This window comes from Anomaloglossus baeobatrachus, chromosome 6, assembly GCF_048569485.1.
Source record: "Anomaloglossus baeobatrachus isolate aAnoBae1 chromosome 6, aAnoBae1.hap1, whole genome shotgun sequence".
In the NCBI taxonomy this organism is placed as follows: Eukaryota; Metazoa; Chordata; class Amphibia; order Anura; family Aromobatidae; genus Anomaloglossus; species Anomaloglossus baeobatrachus.
In genome coordinates this window covers 338,503,996-338,523,669 of record NC_134358.1, presented here as the reverse complement: position 1 = coordinate 338,523,669, position 19,674 = coordinate 338,503,996, and the positions used below count along the sequence as shown (strand labels likewise).

Here is a 19,674-nt window from a genome sequence, read left to right as displayed (position 1 = left end):
GGAAAGAGGAGTATAATACAAGTAGTATTCCTGGGTGGAGAGGAGTATAATAGGAGAAGTAGTCCTGGGGAGAGAGGAGTATAATAGGAGGAGTAGTCCTGGGAAGAGAGGAGTATAATAGGAGGAGTAGTCCTGGGGAGAGAGGAGTATAATAGGAGGAGTAGTCCTGGGGAGAGAGGAGTATAATAGGAGGAGTAGTCCTGGGGAGAGAGGAGTATAATAGGAGGAGGAGTCCTGGGGGAGAGGAGTATAATAGGAGGAGTAGTCCTGGGAAGAGAGGAGTATAATAGGAGGAGTAGTCCTGGGGAGAGAGGAGTATAATAGGAGTATTTCCAGGGGGAGAGGAGTATAATAGGAGGAGTAGTCCTGGGGAGAGAGGAGTATAATAGGAGGAGTAGTCCTAGAGGTGAGGAGCATAATAGGAGGAGTAGTCCTGGAGGTGAGAAGTATAATAGGAGGAGTAGTCCTTGGGAAAGAGGAGTATAATAGGAGGAGTAGTCCTGGGGGCAGAGGAGTATAATAGGAGGAGTAGTCCTGGGGAGAGAGAAGTATAATAGGAGGAGGAGTCCTGGGGGAGAGGAGTATAATAGGAGGAGTAGTCCAGGGGACAGAGGAGTATAATACAAGTAGTATTCCTGGGTGGAGAGGAGTATAATAGGAGGAGTAATCCTGGGGAGAGAGGAGTATAATAGGAGGAGTAGTCCTAGAAGTGAGGAGTATAATAGGAGGGGTAGTCCTGGAGGTGAGGAGTATAATAGGAGGAATAGTCCTGGGGAAAGAGGAGAATAATAGGAGGAGTAGTCCTGGGGGCAGGTGAGTATAATAGGAGGAGAAGTCCTGGGGGAGAGGAGTTTAATAGGAGGAGTAGTCCTGGGGGGAGAGGAGTATAATAGGAGGAGTAGTCCTGGGAAGAGAGGAGTATAATAGGAGGAGTAGTCCTGGGGAGAGAGGAGTATAATAGGAGGAGTAGTCCTGGGGAGAGAGAAGTATAATAGGAGGAGTAGTCCTGGGGAGAGAGGAGTATAATAGGAGGAGGAGTCCTGGGGGAGAGGAGTATAATAGGAGGAGTAGTCCTTGGGGGGAGGAGTATAATAGGAGTATTCCCGGGGGGAGAGGAGTATAATAGGAGGAGTAGTCCTGGGGAGAGAGGAGTATAATAGGAGGAGTAGTCCTGGGGAGAGAGGAGTATAATAGGAGGAGTAGTCCTGGGGAGAGAGGAGTATAATAGGAGGAGGAGTCCTGGGGGAGAGGAGTATAATAGGAGGAGTAGTCCTGGGGGGGAGGAGTATAATAGGAGGAGTAGTTCCTGGGAAGAGAGGAGTATAATAGGAGTAGTCCTGGGTTGGGGGGAGAGGAGTATACTGTAATAGGAGGAGTAGTCCTGGGGGAAGAGGAGGATAATAGGGGGAGTAGTCCTGGGGGAAGAGGAGGATAATAGGAGGAGTAGTCCTGGGGAAGAGAAGTATAATAGGAGGAGTAGTCCTGGGGAGAGAGGAGTATAATAGGAGTAGTAGTCCTGGGGAGAGAGGAGTATAATAGGAGGAGGAGTCCTGGGGGGAGAGGAGTATAATAGGGGGAGTATTCCTGGGGGGGAGAGGAGTATAATAGGAGGAGTAGTCCTGGGGAGAGAGGAGTATAATAGAAGGAGTATTCCTGGGGGGAAAGGAGTATAATAAAAGGAGTAGTCCAGGGGAGAGAGAGGAGTATAATAGGAGGAGTAGTCCTAGAGTTGAGGAGTATAATGGGAGTAGTAGTCCTGGAGGTGAGGAGTATAATAGGAGTAGTAGTCCAGGGGTGAGAGGAGTATAATAGGAGGAGTAGTCCTGGGGAGAGAGGAGTATAATAGGAGGAGTAGTCCTGGGGAGAGAGGAGTATAATAGGAGTAGTATTCCTGAGAGAGAGGAGTATAATAAGAGGAGTAGTCTTGGGGGAGAGGAGTCTAATAGGAGGAGTACTCCTGGGGGGAAGGTGTCTAATAGGTGGAGTAGTCCTGGGGGGAGGTGTCTAATAGGTGGAGTAGTCCTGGGGGGGAGGTGTCTAATAAGGAGAGTAGTCCTAGGGGGAAGGTGTCTAATAGGTAGAGTAGTCCTGTGGGGAGGTGTCCAATAGGTGGAGTAGTCCTGGGGGGAGTTGTCTAATAGGTGGAGTAGTCCTGGGGGGAGGTGTCTAATAGGTGCCCAATGTGTGCGAGGGGAGATGTATAGGTGCCCAACATGTGCGGGGGTGGGGCCGAGCGGCCAAAGTGTGTAGGGGGCGGGGCTGAGCGGCCAACGTGTGTTGGGGGCAGGGCCGAGCGGCCAACATGTGCGGGGGCGGAGCCAAGTGGCCTACATGTGTAGGGGCGTGGCCGAGCGGCCAACGTGTGTGAGGGGGCGTGGCCGAGCGGCCAATGTGTGCGGGGGGCGGGGCCGAGCAACCAACATGTGTGGGGGTTGGGGCCGGGCCGAGCGGCCAATGCGTGCAAGGAGCGGGGCCAGGTAGAGCCGAGCGGCCAATGCGTGCGGGGGGCGGGGCTGGGCCGAGCCGAGCGGCCAATGCGTGCTGGGGGCGGGCCGAGCGACGGTTGTCACTGTAATGACGTCATTTTGGAGCAACACAGACAGACAGACAGACAGACAGAATAAGGCAATTATATATATAGATTTTTTTAATTTTCCTGTACATTCCATTGACACAAGTTTTGCTGTAATCTATGTATTTTTAAGTGGTGTTAATTAAATTAATTTGAGGTTGTGATTCCTTTGTCTTATAGGTCTGATGTTTTAAAAATGTTGTTTATTTTTTTCATTAACCCCTTCACACCCAGGTGATTTTCGGTTTTTCATTTTTGTTTTTTGCTCCTCTTCTTCCGAGAACCGTAACTTTTTTATTTTTTTTTAATCTTTTCATCTGAAAGCTTGTTTTTTGTGGGATCAGTTGTAGTTTTAATTGAAACTGTGAGTTGTACAAATGATTTACTGGAATATGACAAAAAAATTGAAAGTGCGGAAAAATTGCAAAAAAGGTATGATTGCACGATTGTTTTGAGGGTATTTTATTAACCGTGTTTACTATGTGGTAAAACTGATGTGTTGTTCTCATTACTCAGGTCAGTGCAAGTTCGTAGATACCAAACATGTATAGGTTTACTTTTATCTAAGGAGTTAAAAAATTCAGACGTTTGTCCAAAAAGAGTGGTGCACTTTTTGCGCCATTTTCCGTGACACGTAGTGTTCTCATTTTTTGGGATATGGGGCTCAGTGATGGCTTATTTTTTGCCTCTTGAGGTGTCGTTTTTAATGGTACCATATTTGCGCAGATGCTACTTTTTTTTATCTCATTATTGCATTTTGTGCAAAATTTGTGACAACCAAAAAAACTTAATTTTGGTGTGTGGAATTTTTTGCCGCTACGCCCTTTACCGATCAGGTTAATTTATTTTATATTTTGATAGATTGGTCATTTCTAAACATGGCGACAACAAATATGTGTATATTTTTATTTTTTTAACCGTTTAATTTTCAATGGGGCAAATGGGGAGTGATTTGAACTTTTAGGTTTTTTATTTTTCTAAAATCTTAGGGGATCATCAGTCTGATTACTGATTCATTGTTGTTGATCAGAGCTGCACAGCTATAGTCAGCAGAGCTGCGTTTATATTAGAGCCACTGTTCTGTCAGCTCTAACAGGAAATACATCATAATAGCAACAGGAGTCATCACATGACCCGTTGCTACCATGGCAACCACCGGCTCCCCATGATTGCGTCATGGTGCCTCCGATGGCAGTGGGGAAAGGCGATTAGCATGATCTAAGGGGTTAACAGGTACTGATGGATTGCGTATGCACCCGTGCCTGTTAACTGCAAATCAGCTGAACACACAAAATATGGTACAAAGGAGGCACCAGACTTGTAAATAATAAATAATTAATGTGGAGTAGACCTTGATGTGTGCAAAAATACAATATTTATTTATTTATAAAGGGCGGCAAACACTCACAATTTTAAAATCATTTAAAATCAGACATAAACACTAAACACTGCCTCCAACATATGACATATCGATTGCATAGTCAAGCATATTGAGGGTAAACTTAACAATACTGCCCCCTATCTGGATGTTCGTATACAAAATCAAGTATATGCTCCATCTATGCTAAGAATGTGTGACTCCAGGACCTTGTATTGCAGTTTTGGTAACCATCCTTAGTGGCTGTTTGGATTTATCATTTTCATTTATTTTTTGGCTAATTTAGCCTTTGCTACATACCATTTGGTAACAGTCTCAGGATATCCAGCAATAACTTGATGCAATACAAGCACATTCTTAGCATAGATGGAGCATATACTTGATTTTGTATAAGAACATCCAGATAGGGGGCAGTATTGTTGTTTACCCTCAATATGCTTGACTATGCAATCGATATGTCCTATGTTGGAGGCAGTGTTTAGTGTTTATGTCTGATTTTAAATGATTTTAAAATTGTGAGTGTTTGCCGCCCTTTATAAATAAATAAATATTGTATTTTTGCACACATCAAGGTCTACTCCACATTAATTATTTATTATTTACAAGTCTGGTGCCTCCTTGGTACCATATTTTGTGTGTTCAGGTGATTTGATAGGTACATGGCACATGATTTTTCCAATAATTCAGGTGGTGCCAAGCAATCCCCATTTGTTAGTGGTGTTCAAATCAGCAGATATGTGCAGGGATCACTGCAGCATGATTTTTAACATACCAGTATGTCCTCAGTCATGAAGGGCTTTACATAATATTAACATATCTATCCATCCTGTGATTTCCATTATTCCATAACTTTTCATTTTTGGTGTTACATAGTAACATAGTTTGTAAGGCGGAAAAAAGACATTATGTCCATCTAGTTCAGCCTATTTTTAGTGCAGCTGTTCTGCAGTGTTGAACCAGGGGAAGGTACAACCCACAGAGTAGGAGCCAATTTTCTTCATAGAGAAAAATATTCTTTCCCGACTCTTTATCTGGGTCAACTATCTACCTGTAATATTATGTTATTAATAACCTTCTATACTGTTGCTTTCACGAAAAGCATCCATTCCTCTCTTAAATTCATTCAGTGAGTGGGCCATCACCACTTCCCCAGGAAGAGAGTTCCAGAGCCGCACTGCTCTTAGGCTATGTGCGCACGTTGCGTTTTTACCCGTGTTTCTGCGTTTTTAGCGGCAACGTTTTTGCGCCAAAACGCATGCGTTTTTGATTTCCAGCAAAGTCTATGGGAAAAGATGAATTTCTGTCCGCACTTTGCTTTTTTTTCTGCAGCGTTTAATTTGCATATTTTGGGTCAAAAACCATGCAGAAAAAGAAGCAGCATGTCAATTGTTTTTGCCATTTCTGCAGCGTTTCCATAACATTAGAGTCAATGAGAAATGGCAAAAGGCAACCAAAACCACAATTCCTGCGTTTTTCCTGCTTTTTCCCTGCTTTTCCACTGCGTTTTTGGCTTCAAAAATGCATGCTTTTCTGGCATAAAATTAAAGGGTTATAATGTTCCTTTACACACACACAATAACCGAAAATTTAAATGCTAAAAAATAATAAACTTTACCTATTTTTCTGTTAAAATGTGCATAACCGCTATTATTTCATTAAAATTGATGATTTTCCATATAGTTTTATTAAAAGTTAATTTTATCCTTTTTTTTATCTTTTTTCATTCTGTTTGACTATTTCAACTTTATTTCACAGTGTATTGATCTACAAAACGCATCTGCAGAAATGCAGGTGAAAAAGCAGGCAAAAAGCGCTGAAAATGCACTAAAAACACGGTAAATACGCATAAGTTTTTAGCGCTACAAAATGGTCAAAAGCCATTTGGTCAAAAACCAAAGGCAGGAAAACGTACAGAATTAACTGCAGGCACTACGACGCAACGTGCGCACATAGCCTTACCGTGAAGAACCCTCTTCTATGCTTATGTAGAAATTTTCTTTCCTCCAATCGAAGAGAATGCCCCCTTGTTCTTGTCACAGTCCTTGGTACAAACAGATCATGGGAAAGATCTCTATGTTGCAATTTCAATGTTGAGGAGAATAATTTATTTAATTGCATTAATCATACTGATCTAGAGAATAAGTTATGTCACTTATTCCCAACAGTCAATGCTGTAAAAAAATAATCCTAAGAGTATGTGCACAAAATATTTCATTTCTGATGGTGGCACTTTTCCAGGTGCCATTAGTCTATTTCCTGAAGTGGTTTTGCCATCATTTTTTTTTTGCCAATGTCAAAAGTGTTGAGTGGCTTCCTGGTGGAGAAATGGGCATGTTAGTTCCTTTAACCACTTCACAGGTTCCGAACCGTGAAGCTATTAAAATAGTGACATAAAATGGAATATTTATACAGCAATGTCATTTTGACGTTGGCACACCTTCTCTTCTGAGCCCAACTGTTTGCTTAAGCAGTGGTATACAACAAGAATTGAAAAAATTATACCTCTGCGAAGTAGATATATGCAAAATGTTATGTATTAAGTATTGTCTCTGGTATCACTATCTGTTTTAAGTGCATAAAAATTAAAAGTTCAAAAATTATACATTTTTCAAATTTTTCAACAAATTCTACATTGTTTTATGGAAAAAAAAAAACTGAAATCATATTGTCTTACATTTACAGTAAACAATGTGTCCCAAAAAAACAATGTCACGATCACTGGGTTTTGTTGAAACATTCTAGAAGTACAAAGTGACCCATCAGATTTGAAAAGTGGGGTTTGGTCAGGAAGATAAAAACTGGCTTTAGCAGAAAGGGGTAGAGATGAGCGGACCTGAACAGTAAAGTTTGGTGTTTATACCAAGCATAGGTTTTTAAAAAAAAAAAAAAAATCAGTATTCGAGTTTGAAGTTCGGGTGCTTTACGTATACTGACCACTCGAACGATCCTCACTGTGCTTGGGTATGCTTGGTGCTCAACCCAGTGAAAGACACTTGCAGTGTTTTAATGCTTTGCACTGGGGGTAAAAACAGCATTATCGGATGTAGTTTGTACAAGAAAAAAAAATTGAAAAACCCTGTCCTCTATCTTATGAAAGGATTCTGTTTATGGTTGGCTGCATCTGGGTGGAGATACGAATTGCCCTATGAGTGAATTCCAATCAAGTTCAAAAGTTCAGGTCAAGTCCGGATCCAGAACTGAACTTTATCTAGTGTTCGGCTGAACCTGAACACCTACAGGTCCACTAATCTCTACTAAGAGGTTAAAAGATGCCACTAGTTTTTTTTTAACAAACCTACAAAACACTTCCTACAAAGAAAGTAAAGAGATGGATCCGGAAGTATAATATTTAAACCTAAACGGATTACCCTATTAATATAAGGGTGACAAACAAGAGACAACCAAATTAGTGTGAAAAAATGTACAACATTTATTGAAGAACTTGTATAAAACATGTGGCAGCAATAAAATAGTGGTGGCAAAAAATACCACCAAAGAACAGAGCAGAAAAAACACTAGGTCTCCAATGCCTAAATATCAAATAATATTGATATATAACAAATATGCATAATGGCTGTATTAGTCAAAAAATGCCTGAGCATGCAACAATGTAAAAATCAATGGTATTATTAGAATCAACCAAAATATTTGACAAGCAAATTCAAGAATATATATAGATGAAAAATTAAGAAAAAGTTTGCTAGCACTGACAGCAATATAGCAGGCAATAGTCAAATATAAATACCAACTCATATAGAGGTCAATTCAAGATTGCACATGCTCAGCAATTAATGACAATGCATAGACAATTCCCACCATGTGATAGGTAAGTCAGTACATATTAAATAGCCATGATGTATAACAAATCAGCTCATGGTATAACTGACTGAACATAGACATAATCACCAGCTAGTATGGAAAATAGCTTGAAATAAAGCAAATAGCTCAAAACAGAACATTACCTTGCGTCATCTTGGCAGGACTAAATAAAGTCACAGGAGACCAGGCGTACCTCGACGTACGTTTCACCAGAGGCTTCGTCAGGAGGCGTCATTTTTATTTGAAGGTCTCTCAATCATTTCCAGGATACGTGTCTTCAGTAATTTGATATTTTTATTTATGTTGAAAAAGATAAGCAAATAAATAAATAAATAAATCAAATACAATCATTTTTGTGTTGCCTAACTACCATTTGTTTTATTACATGTAGGAGTTTTGTGGAATCTTTCTTCTTGTGATGCACTAAAAATGCCAATAATTCAAGATGCCCTAGCTGTATTGACAAATGCAGTGATTATCCCGCATTCTGGATGGGAAAACTCTATACTGCAGGATGATCGTAAAATACAGTTACATTCATCACAGGTGCTTCGCAATGCAACTGGATGCCTAAGGTAAGGATAAAGTAATAAATATAACACATCACACCAAGCTACCTTTTTTCATTGCTGCACAGTCTGGTTCTGATGTTTTTGTGATACTGTAAGCACTCTAACCATTCTGCAGTTAAACATTACATTAGTGGGGTTTTATTTCACCTCTGCAGTGCTGTCAGTTTACATTTTATTGAACAAAAGGCTTTGTTTATGAAGACAGCTTCAAGATGCCTCCTGTATGCAGAAACGAATTGCATACATTTCTCAAGTGTCATTTTGCCCCAATGTTTCAACACGAACACTCATCAAATGAAAGTTCCTGTTACCTAGGTACGGGGAAGTACCAAGCAATGGCGAAAGCGAAAGAAAAGGAAACCCTATGTCTAGAGAAAGGGGAGATGGTGACCCTTTACCAAGCCTACCGCTGGGCCCTGGGTTCCCTCACCGACTTAGATAGGTTCCATTATTCATACCCCTTCAATTTTGTCATAGATTGTACAAAATCTTCAGATATAAATGGAAATGTACCAAACTTATATACTCAGGACTTTTTATTAGTGGTCCAAAATAATAGAACAATATAACATTGTTTGGTAACTTACATGTGGCAATTTCAAAGAAGAAACCAAATAAACAGCTTGTGCAGCAATGAAGGCACCTCTAATTAATACCTGGTTGTATACTCTTTGGCATTGATGACAGCCTCCAAACGTTTCCTGTAGCAATCTATAAGCTTCTTGCACTCCTCAGCTAGTATTTTCTCTCACTCTCCCTTTGCAGTTTGTTCAAGCTCTTAAATATTTGCAGATTATTTTTGCCAATGGCAGATTGTAGCTCACCCCAAAGATTTTCAATAGGATTGAGGTCAGGACTCATTGCTGTCCATTTTAAAATAGTTCACAGGAGGAGGTTAAGTCGGTAATAAGCTACCTACCTGCAGGTAAATCACCAGGCCCTGACGGACACACAGGAGACTTTTATAAAGCTAAGGCGCCACAGATAGCTCCCACGTTGACATGTTGGTATAACGAACTGCTAAAGGGGAACACCTTATTAGAGGGCACAAATCTAGCACATATTATCCTGATACCAATGGATGGGAAAAACCCTGAAGATCCAGCGTCATATAGAGCAATCTCCCTTATCAATCAGGATATTAAAATAATCTCTAAAATTATGGCGAATTGATTGGCAGAGGTGCTACCGACAATAATAAACCCATCCCAGGTAGGTTTTATTAAAGGGAGAAGTGCCGTTACTAACAACATGCGCACACTGCTGGCGATAGACACGGTGGGCAAGGAGGTGGTTGGGTGGGAGCAAGCCAGCATTGGTGACCTTAGATGCGAAGAAAGCATTCGACAATGTAAAATGGAACAAGTACTGGGTAAGGTGGGACTGGAGGGGCAGTTCCGAAACTATGTAAAAACGATATATACTAATCCCATTGCAAGAATACAAATGCCGGGGCACTTCTCATTGCAAATGGGAACATGTCAGGGCTGCCCTCTATCACCACTACTCTTTGACCTAGCGCTAGAACCACTAGCACAGTATATAGAACAACATGAACCCTTCAAAGGAATAGCAGTGGGGACTAAAAGTCTGAAAGCAGCATCCCCTCACTGGCTTTCCATTGCCCAATGACTCCAGTTCAAAACCCTAACCATGACCTACAAAGGCATCCACAACCTGTCTCCTCCTTACATCTCTGACCTAGTCTCCCGGTACTTACCTGCACGTAACCTTCGATCCTCACAAGATCTCCTTCTCTACTCCCCTCTCATCTCCTCTTCCCACCATCGCATCCAAGATTTCTCCCGTGCCTCCCCCATACTCTGGAATGCTCTGCCTTAACACATCAGACTCTTGCCTACCTTGACAAGCTTCAAAAGGAACCTGAAGACCCCCCTCTTTCGACAAGCCTACAACCTGCCGTAACCCTCAGTCTGATACAGCACCGCACAATCAGCTCCACCCTAACCTACTGTATCCTCACCTATCCCTTGTAGACTGTGAGCCTTCGCGGAATTGATGGCGCTATAATAATAATAAATAATAATATTAATAATTCTTTACATCAGAGAGAAGGATAAACCAAAAGATAATGGAGGGACTTTGGGCAGCATCCCGATAGCCAAAACAAATATAAAATACTTGGGGATCAGGATTGGGCGAAGGGTAGATTTGGTTTATAATCTCAACCTCCCGCCGGTCATAACTAAAATAGTGTTGTAAAACTGAAATAACACAGAAGGGGGGGCGCAAATGGTGTCTTATCTGGTGGTACCATAAAGAATTTAATTAGGTGTACTAACCTGGTGCAGTTGTGTTATTGACACAACCACTATAACCACATGTTGAGGAAGGTGGCTGCAGAACCCATGAAGATAGCGTTGGAGGAGATGGAAGAAAAGGGTTAATCCGCGCTCCCAAACAAAATCACTGAAGATCAATGGGGATTAAGACATAGGATTTTATTGTTCCATGCATTTCAGAGCTGTATAACCCCTGCTTCAGGAACAAAAAAGAATAATGTACATTACACAGTCCATAGAGATGATCTCTTTAAATAGAATGCTGACATCCAAAAAGAAGCATGCGGGTGACGTGTAATAACCTGACATGTGACATCAAGATACTGATCTTCCTAATGAAAGGAAGAATTCTTACATATTATTCATGTATAGCAGAATAAGAGGAGAAATCTATATATTTGAACATTAATATGAAAAAAGGGAAAAAAAGAAAAAGGGGTTAGTAGAATAACAGTAAGGAAAAAGACACCTAGGTTCAAACCCGTATAGGAAGATCAAAATTGGTGTTTTAGAGATTCTAAGGGGTGTCATTAATCCTCAGGTCCATGTGAATGACAAGAAAAAAATAAAACATATTAGAGAGTGATCAAAAAGGGATTGGCATAATTACCTCCCAGAAATTTTAGTGAATAGCTGTGAAAAAGGGGAAATGACATTTATATAATCCAGTGAACGATAAATGGATCTGGAATATAAGATTAGTTTACCTTAAAATACTCTTTGCATGCAGACTTCAATATATATTTAATTAATAATTATTAGTTCAATGGGTTGTATTAATAAAAAAAACAAAAAAAAAATTAAATTTATTATTTTTATTATTACCAGTGCCAAACCTAGTAGTAAAATTGATTTTCTGGGATCACTTTCCGGACATCCACCACACTGAGGAACATGTTAGCACCTAGTAGGATCAGAACCACTCCTAACCTCACCAAGATAAACATTATAAATAAATGCTTCTCTCCCAAGTGTCTGTGTTGCAAATCCATCTGCCATGGAAGAACACTTTTTCATTCCTCAACAGAAACAAACATCACCTTTTCCATTTAGGGGAGATTAACGTGTCAATCCAGCTTTTTCATCTATTTGATAGACTCTTGTTGTAATAAATAGAGATGATCGAATACCAAAATATTCGACTTTGTGAATATCTGGCGAATAGGTCGCCACTATTTGACTATTCACGAATATTCGATGAGCAATGTAAGTCTATGGGAAACCCGAATAATTTCACGTTGGACCTAACGGCGAGCTGTGGTGACTGAGGAAAAGGCTGAACTGGATGGGAAAAGGCTGAAACAGTATGGGCACAGCCTGTAGAAGGTGCGTGACTGCATTTCTGGGGTCTTGGAATAAGGTGCTCAGAGCAGCACGTGGCTTTTACATAGTCACCAGAACAGCTCTCAAACCAAAGTAAAAAAGAGGAAATTGATAAGAAACAGTTTGTAGCGCCTAATCACTTTAATAAAACGTAAAATCAAGCCCTGACCTAAAAAAAACACTTTAGCATATGTTCACACGTTTTGTTTTTTACATTTTTCTCCCTTTTTTGATCAGAAAGGGCTCTAACTTATACATTATATTGGTGTCTGTCTCGCACCTCCTTTTTTGGGACATATTTGACAGCACTTTTAAAGGTCAGCTACAATGTGCCCGTTGGGATGTTGGCCTCCTCCACCTCCTCCTCCACCAACACCACCAGTTCCAGTTGCCCTCTATTCAAATGTAGAAAGGGCCACTGGCTGTCCTCAAATCTCAGACTTCTTAGGGCCCTCAGGTGGGCCCTGTAACATACATTGGGAGGGACAGCAGTCATTTATAGTTTTCTGCGTCCCCTATGTCATTAGTGTGAAAGTTGGAATACGTACTCCATAACACTTTACAGTGCTATTGCCAAAGTGGCCATTTGGGTGTTGGCTTTGCCCTCCTCCTCCATTAACACTATCGGCTCCAGTGGCCCTCTATTCAAATTCTATTCAAAATTACCCATCCTTAAAAAGCCCTCTCTTGACCCATCCTCTGTGTCCAGCTACTGTCCCATATCCCTTCTCTCCTATGCCTTAAAACTACTGGAACAGCATATCCATCTTGAACTGTCCTCATACCTCTCCTCCTGCTCCCCCTTTGACCAGCTACAATCTGGCTTCCGACGAAATCACTCTACTGAAACTGCCCTAGCTAAAGTCACCAATAACCTACTAACTGCCAAAGCCAAGCGACACTGTCCTCTGTCCTCCTCCTCCTGAACCTGTCTTCTGCCTTCGACATAGTAGACCACTCCCTCCTATTACAGATTCTCTCCTCTCTGGGCATCACAGACTTGGCCCTAGCTTGGATCTCTTCATACCTAACCGACCGAATTTTCAGCGTCTCCCACTCTCCCACCACCTCCTCATCCCACCCTCTATCCGTTGGTGTCCCCAAAGGTTCAGTTCTTGGAACCCTGCTGTTCTCCGTCTACACCTTTGGCCTGGGACAGCTCATAGAGTCCCACGGCTTTCAGTATCATCTCTGTGTCGATGATACTCAGATCTAACTTTCTGGACCTGACATTACGTCCTTACTAACCAAAATTCCACAATGTCTCTCTGCTATTTCATCCTTCTTCTCTGCGCGATTCCTAAAGCTTAACATGGACAAAACAGAATTCATTTTCTTTCCTCCTCCTCATTCAACTCCTCCACCAAGCCTATCCATCAAAGTTGATGGCTGCTCACTCTCCCCAGTCTCACAAGCTCATTGCCTTGAAGTAATTATCAACTCTGCTCTATCCTTCAAGCAGCACATCCAAGCCCTCTTTACTTCATGCCGACTACAACTCAAAAATATCTCCCAGATCCGTGCCTTCCTTAACCAAGTGAAAAGGTTTTGGTACCGCGTTAGCCAGTTGAAAAATTATTGAATATTTTCAGTGAGAGGAACAAAATTAGTTAGTTACAAGTGAAAAGGTTTTAATTTTGTTCCTCTCACTGAGAACATTCAATAATTCCTTAACCAAGAATCAGCAAAATCATTAGTACATAATCTCATCATCTCCCGCCTCGACTACTGCAACCTCCTGCTCTCTGGCCTCCCTTCCAACACTCTTGCATGCCTCCAATCTATCCTGAACTCTGCAGACCACTTAATCCACCTCTCCCCTCGCTATTCCCCAGCCTCACTACTCTGCCAATCCCTTCACTGGCTTCCCATTGCCCAAAGACTCCAGTTCAAAACATTAACCATGACCTACAAAGCCATCCACAACCTGTCTCCTCCTTACATCTGTGACCTAGTCTCTCTATACCTACCTGCATGATGATGATTGCATCTGGCCAAAAGCAGGTTGGGAGCAGGAGGCATCATCGCCTGCTTCCTAGACCGCAGTTTGTGAAGCATGCAGCACCGTGGAAGTGGCAGTTGTTTCAATCTGAAACTTAGGCTTTATTCCACTAGCTAAAACCAAAGATTTAAAAAAATCAGTTCCCCCCCAGGGGGGAATGGTTCAGACACCATGGAGCACAGCATTATAAAGTACTCCCAACTGCTTTTTTTTTTTTTTAAATGGGAGGATTTGCAACAGTGCATAACATGCCAAGGAGTTAAAAAAAAATTCTATTTCCGCAGGGGGCCACGTGTAACACACCATGGAGCTCAGCATCAATAAAGAACACAAATAGAGACTGCCTGACCAATTTGTATACACAGTGTAGCCTCAATAGTGGTTGTGCCAGTGCATAATGTAAAAATGATTGAAAAATATTGCCCTGGGTGATTGGGCCGAACAAATAAATTGCAGCAGCATGACAAGTTAGATTAGTCATGCGGTCTCAGTAGATGATACAAGAGAAAATAGTCTTGAATGAGAAACAATGGAACTTATTTGAACTTAAGAAATACAAATGTTGGGGCTACACTTATTACTGGGCCATGTTAACAGGCGGCCTGAGATACTCTGGGGCAATCCATCTATGGCTCATTTTGATCATTGTCAAACTGTCTGCACTCTCCATGGATAGTTCTGTGCGAGTATCTGTTATTATTGACCCCGCTGAGCAGAAAACACACTCAGACAACACACTCGCAGCAGGGCAAGCTAGCACTTCCAAAGCGCATAAGGCGAGGTCTGGCCAAGTGTTCAGCTTGGAAACCCAATAGTTAAAGGGAACTATAGACTCTGAAAGCATGCTGATATGGTCACCTACATAGTCCCTCACCATCTTACTTAAGTGTTATCTCCTTGTCATAGTTCCCCCAACTGGTATCTCATTTGAAGTTGACGCTTTGTGGAAAATAGACCAGTTGTGGCACATTAGTCCGCCGCCTGCATTGCTCCTACTTTGCGTAGCCCTCTCTTGTAATCCTGTTGAGTGCGATGACATGCTACCACTGATGCCAGCATTATCTGAGGGTAACCGTTTCATCAACTGCTCCACTACAGCCCTCTTAAATGTTTCCGTAGTCCTATCCTTATTTGCCTCGCCAGTAGCGAAGCGAATTTGTCTTTGTAGTGTGGGTCAAGGAAGGTACATAACCAGTATTTGTTGTCTGCCAAAATGTGGACTAGCTGGCAGTCATGAGAAAGGCAGTATGACATGAACTGTGCCATGTGTGCCACACTCTGAACTGGAAACCTTTGTGTGTCACTACTAAGAATACATTCTGTCTCCCTAAATCTCCTCTCCTCCTCAGTCTGTCACTCCTCCTCCTGCTCCTCCTCAGGCCATCCATGCTGGACAGCCCTGAAGCTTGGGCTGTCAATCCCTTGGTTACCAACTTCAAACCATTCCTGTTCTTCATCATCCTCCTTATCCTCATGATGCTGACCAAAGGTGGCCTGAGCCTGTTGGCCGAGGTTCTGTGGATTACTAGCAACCATTGTGAAGTCTGGATCCATAGTCAACTCGGGTGCATTAACACTTTGGTCAGTCAGACCATCCAGAGAGCATTTTCAATAAACAAATCAGTGGAATGGTAATGCTGATAAGAGCATCCTCACTGCTCACAATGTTGGTACAGTAATAAAAATTCTTTAGGACCTGACAAATGTCTGCAATCCACACCCACTCTGCAGTACTTATGTCTGGCAGCTGCATCTGACGGGCATGTTCCAGCTGGAATTTGGATACTGCCCTCTGCTGCTCATGAATCCTGGCCAACATATAATAGGTTGAATTCCATCTCATAGCGAGGTCACATATTAGTCTGTGACGAGGCAAGTGTATGCGCTGCAGCAGCACTGCCAAGCCAGCCAAAAAGGGAGATGACTTGTGGAAATGGACGCTAATATGTCGTACCTTGGAAAGTACGTCTGGTATCTCAGAGTATTTTTTCAGATCAAAAACGTCCGTGGAGCCTCTGTTAAGAGTCTCAACACAGAAACTAGCCAGATATCCCTCCGGGAAGGACCTATCCAAGGAGTGGCTCTTTTTAGGAAACCACCATAACCACCATATGAAGTGGCCCTTTTAGTCAATATCCAACTCTTTGACAAGTTTAAAGATATGACAAGGGAAATACCAAGGCCAGGTATCCATCCACAGACAGCTGTTTCGGGGTATTGCCCCTCATCAGTGTGGAGTAGGATTCTGGCCAGGTGGGAGCAATGCCTAGTAGACCAACAAGACAAAACAATCACTGATCTCGGAGAGATCAGCCAGAGAAAACACTGCCGACAGCCAACAAGGGCGCTCAATACAGTGAAATCCTATGTGCATTGCCCCCTGGGAAATATGCAAATCGAAAAAGTCCGTGGAGCCTCTGCTAGGAGTCTCAACACTGAAACTAGCCAGATATCCCTCCCTTCCAGCTGGAATTTGGATACTGCCCTCTGCTGCTCATGGATCCTGGCCAACATATAATAGGTTGAATTCCATCTCATAGGGAGGTCACATATTAGTCTGTGACGAGGCAAGTGAAAGCGCTGCTGCAGCACTGCCAAGCCAGCAAAAAAGGGAGATGACTTGTGGAAATGGATGCTAATATGTCGTACCTTGGAAAGTATGTCTGGTATCTCAGTATTTTTTCAGAAAGTGCTGAACTACAAAATTTACAGCGTGGGCTATACAAGAAGCGTGTACAAGCTTTCCAAGCTTTAAAGCCGCCATTAGATTACGACCAATATCACACACTACCATCCCTGGACAGAGGTCCAACGGTGCAAGCCACTCATCTGTCTGCTCAGTTATTGCTTTCAAAAGCTCAGGTGCCATGTGCGATTTGTCACCGATACAGATGAGCTTCAGTAGAGCGTGCTGCCATTTAGCCGAGGCAGTGCTGCAGAGATCCCAGCTGGGGAATGATGTTGACGGTTGGACACCGGCGGATGTTGAGGAGGATGCACAGGAGCCAGATGAAAAGTAGGAGGAGGAGGGAGTTGTTTCTTTTAGGAGGCTACTGAAACTCTGATTGAAGTGGGGCCCGCTGTTCTGGGAATTTTATGGGATGTTGCCGGCTCAGACTCTGTACCAGCCGCCACCAGGTTCACCCAGTGTGCCGTCAGTGAGATGTAGCGTCCATGTCCACCTCCGCTTGTCCACTTGTCTGTGCTTAAAGAGAACCAAACATCTGGATTTTTGTATATAAGGTACAGCCAGTGCAGTACTGGCACTATCAGGCAGAGTCTGTAGATACCATTAGTGGGCAGCTTGGATGTTTAGGCTTTGAAATCCAAGTTTGTGAAGTTTAAAAATTCATCATCTTTTTGACTGACAGTTGCACCTCTGCTGATAATATCCAGGTGAGTTATGAACATGGATTCCTGCCCCCCCACTGCCTGTTCCTCCCTCTCTCTGGCTCTATGAAAAATTTTCTATTCAGTAACACTTATCTCCGGTGCCATGTTTCTCCAGCCCGCTTTACATAGTCTTGTGCCTGAGGGGGCGGCACCCTCGCTTCTTCAGATCTCGTCGCTTCTTCAGAGCTGATCTTACCAATTAGCTGCAGCAGACGATGTCGTAGCAGACGTCTGCTGCAGCTAATCGGTAAGATCAGCTGTTCTCCAGTCCTGTTGTGACCACGCGCGCTCCCGCGGTCACATCGAGATCTAAAGAAGCGAGGGCGCATGCGCCACCCTTCTGAGGCACAAGACTAGGTAATGCGGGCTTTAGAAACATGGAGCGGGAGATAAGCGCTATGCGCAGGCACCAACTCCGACATCATGTTACTGAATAGAAAAATTTGCATAGAGCCAGAGAGAGGGAGGAACAGGCGGCGGGGGGGGATCCAAGTGCATAACCCGCCTGGACATTTTCAGCAGAGGTACAACTGTCAGTCAAAAAGATGATGAATTTTTAAACTTCACAAACTTGGATTTGAAAGCCTAAACATCCGAGCTGCCCAATAATTGTATGTACAGACTGTGCCTGATAGTGCCAGTACCTGCACTGGCTTTACCTTATATACAAAAATCCTAATGTTTGGTTCCCTTTAAGTGGACCTTCCATGTTATGGCGTTGGTGAGAGCCCTTTGATGTTTATGGACACGTGATTGTGGAGCGCGGGGTCGGCACAACGAGCAAAATAGTGGAGGCTAGGCACAGAGTACCGATGTTCTGCCACCGCCAAAAGGTCGCGGAAAGCCTCTGTTCCCACAAGCCAATATGGCAACATTTCAAGGGCTATCAATCATGCAATGTGTGCAGTTATGGTTTGTGCTCTTGGGTGCGTAATTGGGTATTTTCGCTTCTTTTCGAAGGTCTGCGGTATGGACAACTGAATGGAATGCTGGGACACCAAAGCGGGTGTGGTCGATGATGATTGAGTGTGGCCAACATCAGGTTGGGAGACAGAGGCATCAGCGCCACCTTCTTGCACACAAGTTTGGGAAGCAGGCAGCCCAGGGGAAGTGGCAGTGTTTTGAGTCTGGAAATCGTGTTTTTTACCAAGAGCTTTCAACCACCTAGTGGTGTGCTTGGCTAACATATGGTTTCTCATGATGGAGGTGCCCAAGCTGAAAGTATTTCTGCCTCTGCTAAGCTTGGTCTGACAGATTTGACAAATGGCAACCGTTTGGTCCGAAGGACTCTTGGAAAAAACTCCCACACAATCACAGCATGGACCCTTGGACTCTGAGATGACACAGGTGGTGGTGTTTAATTTGTACAGTTGTTTGACTTCTGGCAGTGGTCGAAACCCTATCTCTTATAGCCTTTTTGCGGAGTATGGGTACATGCTCCTCTACGCTGCTGCTCTCGCAATCCATGCCACCCGTCCATGTTGGATCAGCCACCTCAGCATCGACCAGGTCGCCTTCGCATTTCTGAAGGTGAACATCTTCGGTAATGGAGGTTTCAGGCAGACCTGAGGGCAACTGTGTCTAATCATACTCAAATACATCCACATGTTTGACGAGGATGTCATGGCTAACAACATGGCTTTCTTCTGGCCTTGGGTACTCAAAGATCTGTCCATCACTGCACACCACGGCTTCACGTGCATTGGTGGTGTTGCGCGTTGAGAGGCAAGAGAGGTCAAAGGGTCCCGTAAACAGTTCCTCAGAGTAACCTGCTTTGGGGTCATATGTTTCCTTAGAATACTGATGTTGTGAGGAAGGAGAACCAGGCTGAGGATTCGATGGCCCAGCCCCTAGCCTACTCAAGTCTGTCTGTGTGGACCCTTGGGATTTGCTACTCGACATGTAACTGGAGGCATTTTCTGCTAGCCAACTCATTACCTGTTCGCACTGTTCAGGGTGCAAGAGTGGTTTCCCATGTGGAACAGAAAATTGGGATAGGAAGGCAGAGGTACATAAAGCAGAAACCTTTTCATTTGGCTTGGTCACAGTGCTTGGGCGACCACCACTGTCACTACCACCTCGTCCACGGCCCTTACTGCCTCTTTTTCCCATTTTTTGGATTTGATTATTTGAAGGTGAACACTGTAATGTGACCTATTGTACAGGCTGTGGAACAACACTGATGCCGGGTTGGTAAACTTGTGTTAATAGTTTCCCACTATAGCTGTTTCTTTAAAGGCTTCTTTACACATTTCAATATGTCGTGCGATCGAATTTGCGATCGCACCCGCCCCCATCATTTGTGTGGCACG

The 19,674-nt window shown here is 43.1% G+C and overlaps 1 protein-coding gene across 8 annotated transcripts in view; it reads left to right on the top strand.

Moving 5' to 3' along the window:
- The window catches only part of CTNND2 (catenin delta 2), a 3,073,686-nt gene that overhangs the window by 1,880,130 nt on the left and 1,173,882 nt on the right, over window positions 1-19,674 (top strand). For all 8 annotated transcript variants that reach the window (XM_075314970.1, XM_075314969.1, XM_075314967.1 and 5 more), the window contains one exon: window positions 8,161-8,344. In XM_075314970.1, coding sequence (XP_075171085.1) covers window positions 8,161-8,344 — 184 coding nt within the window. The remainder of the gene's footprint in view (window positions 1-8,160; window positions 8,345-19,674) is intronic.